Here is a 7,538-nt window from a genome sequence, read left to right on the forward strand (position 1 = left end):
TATTACCACTTCTTATCAAATGTTAAGATTTAGATTTTAAAACAAAAAAGTAAGGTGACAAGCAAAAAAAAATTTAAATGCTTAGATTTACATTTTAAAACAAAAAATTAAGGTGACAAACAAAAAAAAATATGACGCTAAAAGTGTTATCCCTGCATCTAGCCTTATTAAATTTAAAATAATCAATTTTTTAGTTAATGATCACACTCACAATCAGTGCTATAGCAACCAAGCTGGAGCTGGTTGGTATTGTGGGGCCTACTGGAAGCTTGAAATATGTACTACTATTACTCCTCTATACCGCTTTAAATTGAGACCGTCTTATTATAAGTTTCCCCATCTCCCCTCTCTTTCTCTCTCTTCGCTTTTTCTGAATCTGTGTTCTTCACAAGCAAGCTATCTACAGTCAATCACGATGAACAAGCAAGACTTCATGAAGTTACAGGTACTAATTTCAACCTCCTCGCACAGCGCCTGCGTTTTCTGTCGATTACTCACCGGTTTAACGGTTTCCCCTCTTCCATTTTGATGCAGACTTGTGTCCTCAGAGTCAATATACAGTGCGCCTGTGATGGATGCAAGCAAAAAATCAAAAAACTCCTCAATAAAGTCGATGGTTAGTCTCTTTCTGTATCTTCATTACACTAGAACAAATCGTATCTTCCTCTAGTTTCACATGCTTGCGTAGTTTCAATTTTTTCACAATATCCTAGTAATTTTTTATTAGAAAACGTCAATAATGCTCATTACTCAATAACAGAAGTCAAAAACGATTTGGCTGTTTAATTGTTCCGAGAAGATAACACTAACATATCTTTTTCTACACATAGCAATTCAGAGTTTATTCTGTATACAATTTACTGAATTTACACCTCTTTTTCCTTTCCAAATTCGAAGTTCAAATTAGTCATTCGCAAATTACAACAACTACTTTCTTCGATAATTTACCACAGAATGATGCTGTTAACATCGATTCGTATATTTTGTCTTCATTCATATAATTTTAGATATTTTGATTCAATTTTTTTTACATTTTACGTTTTGGTAACTAAAGATCGTGTTTTGGATAATATCTCCAATTATAATACTATTGAAATATGGTAAGGATAAATCTTCTATAAAACAAAATCTTTAAAGAAAATATGATGTATATATCTATCTATTGGATTTAATATTCGAAATTGTGAGTAATTGTAAAAAGTTGAAGAAAAAAAATCTTGATATGACGATACTTGGTCCATCGACTAGTCCTGCCGAAGCTACTGCGACCACTCCTGACATGACCTGTTCCCCACAACCACATGCCTTTGCTTTCTTTTATTTATTTCCATAATATTTTTCTATCTTTATTTTAAACATCCGTACACTGTCAAAAGATTGCAAAAACTTGTTTTCATATGAACTAAAAAACTATTTCAAGATTTATTGGGTAAATACCCAAGGATTATCACAACTTTTGAGAACTTTTATGGTTCAAAAACAAAATATCTCCGGTGGTTGACCATCTTAACTAGTAAGATATTAGGTTTGAAATTTTGAATGTCAGATATTAGGTCGGAATCACGTTCTATGTATTATTGTTATTTTAATAAATAATAATAATATATTATATATTATTTACATTAACAATAAAAAAATTAGAATAAAAACAATAAAGGAAGGCGGTGGAAGGAAAGGTACTTGTAATGCGAAAGTGGTTTGCGTGTTTGCACCAAAATGTTTTGCTTTTAGGCAAAAACAATACGGTAGAAGGGAAAGTTGTGAAAGTGTATAGCGTGTTTACACACTTTAGTTGTCTCTTTTGAGGTTTGAGTTTGACTATGGGTAGAATAGTCTTTTTGTCTAATATCTAAATTCTAATAGATATTTTGAAAAATGCTTTTTTTAATAAGACGAAAGTGGGGAAATTTGTTTCCTTTATTTGGAAACGTGCTTAATTTTTTGTAGTGGTTAATGTGAACAGGAGTTTATAAAACAAGCATTGATCTTGAACAAGGGAAGGTCACGGTGTCCGGAAATGCAGATCCGGCGATGCTAATAAAGAAATTAAATAAATCCGGGAAACATGCGGAGCTTTGGGGCCCACAAAAGGGTGTGAATCTTGTTAATAACCAGTTTAAGAACATGGGTTTTGATAATAAGATGCAGAAGGGTGGTGGCGGTGGTGGTGACGGTGGTGGTGGTGGTGGTGGTGGGGGGAAAGATAATCAGAAGGATGGGAAAGGTCATCAACAGATGCAGGCGATGATGAATAAAGGGTTTAAAGATATGAAGGCGCCTAATAAGGATCAGAAGTCAGTCAAATTTAGTTTGCCGGTGGGTGGAGGAGGCGGAGGTGGTGGGTTTGATGAAGAAGATGATTTTGATGATGATGATAGTTTTGACGATGATGATGAGTTTGATGATGATTTTGATGAGGATGATGATGATAGTTTTGATGGTTATGATCATAAAAAGCCGAATAAAATGATGGGAGTGGGTGGTGGACATGGGCCCCATGGTCCAATTGCAATGATGAATGGTAATTCCAAGAAAGGACCAGGTGCAGCGTTTGAATTGCCTGTCCAATTCAAGGGCAAAGGTGGAAATAATGATACCAAAAATGGCAATGGCGGGAAAAAGGGAAAGGGAGGCGGTGGCGGTGGTGATGGTAAAAAGAGTAAACATGGCGGTGGCGGTGGATTTTTCGGAGGTAAGATTGGCGGTATGCTTTTTGGCGGTGGTAAAAAGAAAAACAAAACTGAAAGTCCCAAGGGCGGCAAGAAAGACGGCGGTGGAGGTGGTGGCGGTGACCGGAAAATGGAGAGCGGTGTCTGGGATAAGAAAGGAGGAGGAAAACATGTTGACATGGGAAAAATGAATAAGCAAACCGAGTTTCTTGACTTTAGCAAGCCTCATAATGGCGGCGGAGGTGGAGGTGGAGGTGGAGGTGGTGCTGCCGGGCGGGGTATGGGCCATAATGGTGGCGGCGGTGGTGGTGGTGGTCGGGGTATTGGTCAAATGGGTGGTAATCCAATGATGATGCCTCAAATGGGAAACTACCCTCCAATGGCACAAATGGGAGGTGGTGGCGGTGGCGGTGGAGGCGGCTATCCAATGGGCCAAATGCAAATGCAGTCGGGACATGGTAACCCGTACAATCATCAACAACAACAACAGTTCCAACAACAACAGTATCAACAACAACAGCAGCAGCAGTATATGCAAGCTATGATGATGAATCAACAACGGGCAAATATGTACCCGCATCCACAAATGATGTATGGTCAGCCACCACATGCCGCCTACGGGCCGCCAATGATTGCACCGGCGAATAACGACAACATCACCCACATTTTCAGTGATGAGAACACTGATAGTTGTAGTATTATGTAGGGGGCGTTTTTTAAGTGTTTGGGAGTTTTTATTATTTTTATAGGTTAATTTAATTTTATAGGAGGTAGAAAGGGGGCCATTATGGTGGTAGGGTAGGAAAGAACATGGTGAAGCTTGTAGTTTAATGTTTTGTTTATATTATGATGTGTTTATGTATGAAAAATTAAAAAGTTTTGCCTCTGATTCTTTTTGGTTTTTTTTCTGTGAATATAAAAAACTTTGCAACAGGAATAAATTTGCTGGCAATAGGTTAAAAGAAGTGTATGTTTGTCGGGTTTGTATTTTTGGAAGACAAAAAAGGTGAATAGTATCATAAAAACTATACTATTTTAGATTGTGTATTGATATGACACTGTCATCCACTTTTTTAAGATAAATTTTACTCCAATCAGTTTAAATGTCTCAAGATTTACAAGATGTAATTAAATTTTGCAAAGATATCGGTTTTCTTAAAGTAAATATATATTTATTCACAATAATATGGAAAATTTATACGTTAAATCTTTGTAATTCCCACAAACGATACTTACCCCATTACACAGATTGCAATTGATTTTCCTGTAAATTAATTGGTTAGTTTATTGATATATTATTACAAATCGGTATATGGATAAAGTTTATTAAAAATAATAATCCATATTCACTTTTCAATGAAACATGCCATAAAAGAAATATGTCTCATATCCAACTTGGGATTAAGTCTCATAACGTCATTCAAGTCAATAAATCATCTATGTTTGATTCTTTGAATCATATTATTTTATTTTAGGTAGATGCATTTAACATGTCTTATTGATAAATGAGCCATAGCAGTACATTATTCAACTGTGAAATTTAATTTGAACATTATTGAGACCATTAAGAGACCTCCTAGGCTTGGTATGCGGCCCCTTGAGCTATATGACATTAGCCTTATCAGATGTGAACAAAACCTGTCCGGTACTAGAATTGGACCGGTCCTGAATTATCTGTTATTTTTAGGATGTTTGCTCAAAAATCCTAACTATGTAATTATTTCAATAAAGAAATCATGAAAATACCATTTTACAACAAACATACAACTTAACCATAAAAGTATATATATTTATATATCTATATCTACATTTTTATCAATAGCGGCTATGGGTAAGATACCCTCAGCCATGGCTCTATCCCACAGAGGCGTAAATGCAGACATGTGTTCCTACAGCTCTTGTATTGATGGTTTGGAAGATGCAAATCACATATTGGTGAGATGCCCATACGTCATTTCTATCACAGATTATATACTTGGGTGGTGTGGATTACATCAGGTTAAATTTTAAAGTATTGAGGAGGTGATCCGTTCTGCAGCTAAACAAGGTAGAAGCCCAAAAGAGAGATAGGATCACTGCAATTTGCTATGAGCTTCTTTGGAACTTATGGAGCGCTCGAAACGATCGGATATTCCAGGCGAAGTTCATTTACCCTTCAAGGGTAGTGGAAAATATCAAGTCTCTGGTATTTACATGGCTTAAGTGTAGAGGCAAGGGCAATATGTGTACTTGGGAAGATTTTTGCTTTTCTCCTTTCTCTGTTTAAAAACTTTGTTAGGTTTTGCTTTTTCTTCTCCCCTATAGTTACTTGCTATTTGGGTAAGTCTTAATAATATTATTGGCCGTTTCCAAAAATAAAAGCTATCCATATTATCTACTATAAGGTCGTACGAAATGGAGCGGAAAAGGTGAATAGAAGTAGGAACCGTATCCAAGAACACCTCACCCTGGGTGCAGTTTAGACAGTGTGGTTTAGAGGTGAGTAAAATGTGAGTGAGTGGAAAACTGATGTCATACTGAAAAAATGAGTAGTGAATTGTGAGTACACCCTCTTATCTAAAACAAACCATTTTCTTTGTATCGTATACATTTGAAACTTTTTGACTTTTCAAATTTCAACATAATAAATTTACTTTATTAATTTAAATATGTTATTAAATTTCAAATATGATATTTTGATAAGATTTTTTCATTTCGAATGTAATATGTTTAATTTGTTATAGTTAAAGAAAACTTTAGATGTTTTAAATTTAATATCTAATTTCAAATGTTAACTCTATATATCATAAATTTTACTATTTTTCTTACACCATATCATTTGAAACTGTGAAATATTTTAAGTTTCAATATATTATATTTAATTTATTAATTTAAATTTGTTATTAGATTTTAAATGTTGTCATATTTAATAAATGATTTTTTGAATTACCAATATATATATATATATATATATATATATATATATATATAGAGGTTCATTTGAGACCATCTATATTTTGTGAGACAAGGGAACCAATTTTCAGCCTTTGATCATAATTGATCTAATGGTTCAACAATAAAACGTGATTAATGCTGATTAATGTTGATTAAGGCGCTTAACTAAATTATGAGGGGTAGTTTAGTCATTGTTCTACTTTTTATCCCTTAGTTTTGATAACAATCTGACATCATGGAAGCCCTAGATTGTGAATTACTTTTTCATATTATCCCAAGATTGAGATCTATTATGTTTCAATGTTATAAAACATATATCGATTTCAACAATCAATCACTAATTCGTAACAATTTGTTTAAGATTTATGCAATTCGATTTAATGGAATTTTGGTTTCATCTGACGATGAGTTTTGAAGCAATCAAGATGCATGAAGAATTCAGCAAATCGATCATATTTTTTGATGTTTTAATGAAGATTTTAGCAATGGCGCATCAAGAATTCAGAATCAATGATCACTTGAGATTCAGTTCAATAACTTCACGTTCCTTTAGTTAATATTTGAGGAAGATTTCAGCAATTCATCGTTACTTCAAATTATGTTCAACAATTTTAATCATGATCAACAATTGATTGTCATTTGAGATCGTTTTCAGTAGCATCAGGTTTGAATTTTTTTTTCTCTGGACATCGATTACAAGCTTTGATTTATTTCATCATCTTTTTGTTGCAATGTTCATTCAACAGAATTTGAATACATTATTCTCCACAATTGAACGCATAATACTTGAATAGAATCAAGTGGAAATAACGAATCTTTGAGTCATTTTGCGCTCTTTCTGTCAAATTAAGTAGGTATGTACAAATTGATTATTGTTCTTGAGCAAATTTTCTTTAACTATACATGCATTCCACTTGTTTGATAAAAGTCCTGAATGAATAAAGAGTCTGATATATCACCCCCTCATTCTCACGGATAAAGTCCTCTTTAAGAATATGAATATACTTCAATATGAGTTGGAATTAGTGTAACATAATTCAATGTTGATTACTCTTATTAAATTTACCTTAGTTTTGTTAAAAATCTGCCTTTTTCTTCAAATACATATTGTCGGATATGTCTTTTAGCAAAATTTTGTTTTAATATGCTCCTATTACCTTGTAGAAAAAGGGGTTATACTAAAGAAAAGATTACATGCTCTTAAATCAATCACCAGAAGTTGTCTCCTTGATCTGATGATATTTTGAATCGTAAACATCAAATCATACATAGAAATTCCTCCTCTTCATCTGATGAAATCGCAACTAAACGTAGGATATTCAACAATTTCAAACATTAGGTTTTACTATCATATCAACGATTTTCAGCAATTCCTCATGATCAACAATCAATCATCAACTGAGATCAATTTTCAACTGTTTGAAGCTTCAATTTTTTCTATAAGATCATCGATTTTGAAAATCATCATTACCTCATATCTATTATCAGTTGGAAGATTTGATTTTAGTAATCGATCATCAGTTTCAAGGTTAGATATTTTTTCTACACATTCAAGCACATAATACGTAAAGAAAATGAAACAACAACAACAAATATTAGAGTCTTTATGTGCTTTTTCTATTAAATTAATGAGGTGTGTACAAAAAGTCATTGTTTTTGAGCAAATACTCTTAAACTATACATGCATTCTACATGTTTGATGAAAGTCCTAATTGAATAAAGAGTCTGATGATATAAGAGTTTTCCAGATATTTAAGTCAGGGTTCATGTTAAGGATAAAATAAGAGTCCTTTCAGGTACCTAAGTAAGAGTTTATGTTCATATAATATGATTATGATGTTCTAAATTAGGGCTTGCTTCAATGTACTCAGTCAATTATTCTAAATAGATTGTTGTTAGTAATAGCATATTGCATTTGACTGATGTTTGATATTC

General features: G+C 33.4%; 1 protein-coding gene across 1 annotated transcript; it reads left to right on the top strand.

Moving 5' to 3' along the window:
• Positions 1 to 293: 293 nt before the first annotated feature.
• Positions 294 to 3,558, top strand: LOC145159849 (Heavy metal transport/detoxification superfamily protein). The gene is made up of 3 exons (XM_079078894.1): positions 294 to 445; positions 535 to 616; positions 1,964 to 3,558. The coding sequence occupies exons 1-3, from the start codon at positions 416 to 418 to the stop codon at positions 3,373 to 3,375; spliced, it is 1,524 nt and encodes a 507-aa protein (XP_078935020.1). The 5' UTR covers positions 294 to 415; the 3' UTR covers positions 3,376 to 3,558.
• Positions 3,559 to 7,538: the final 3,980 nt, after the last annotated feature.

The sequence above is a fragment of the Lactuca virosa genome, chromosome 2 (genome assembly GCF_052849685.1).
Source record: "Lactuca virosa cultivar CGN04683 chromosome 2, Lactuca_virosa_CGN04683_v6, whole genome shotgun sequence".
Lineage (NCBI taxonomy): Eukaryota > Viridiplantae > Streptophyta > Magnoliopsida > Asterales > Asteraceae > Lactuca > Lactuca virosa.

Coding starts and splice junctions, on each gene's coding strand:
- LOC145159849 (XM_079078894.1), top strand. CDS start 416: ATGAACAAGCAAGACTTCATGAAGTTACAG. Junction 446..534: donor AAGACTTCATGAAGTTACAG/GTACTAATTTCA, acceptor ATTTTGATGCAG/ACTTGTGTCCTCAGAGTCAA. Junction 617..1,963: donor ACTCCTCAATAAAGTCGATG/GTTAGTCTCTTT, acceptor TAATGTGAACAG/GAGTTTATAAAACAAGCATT.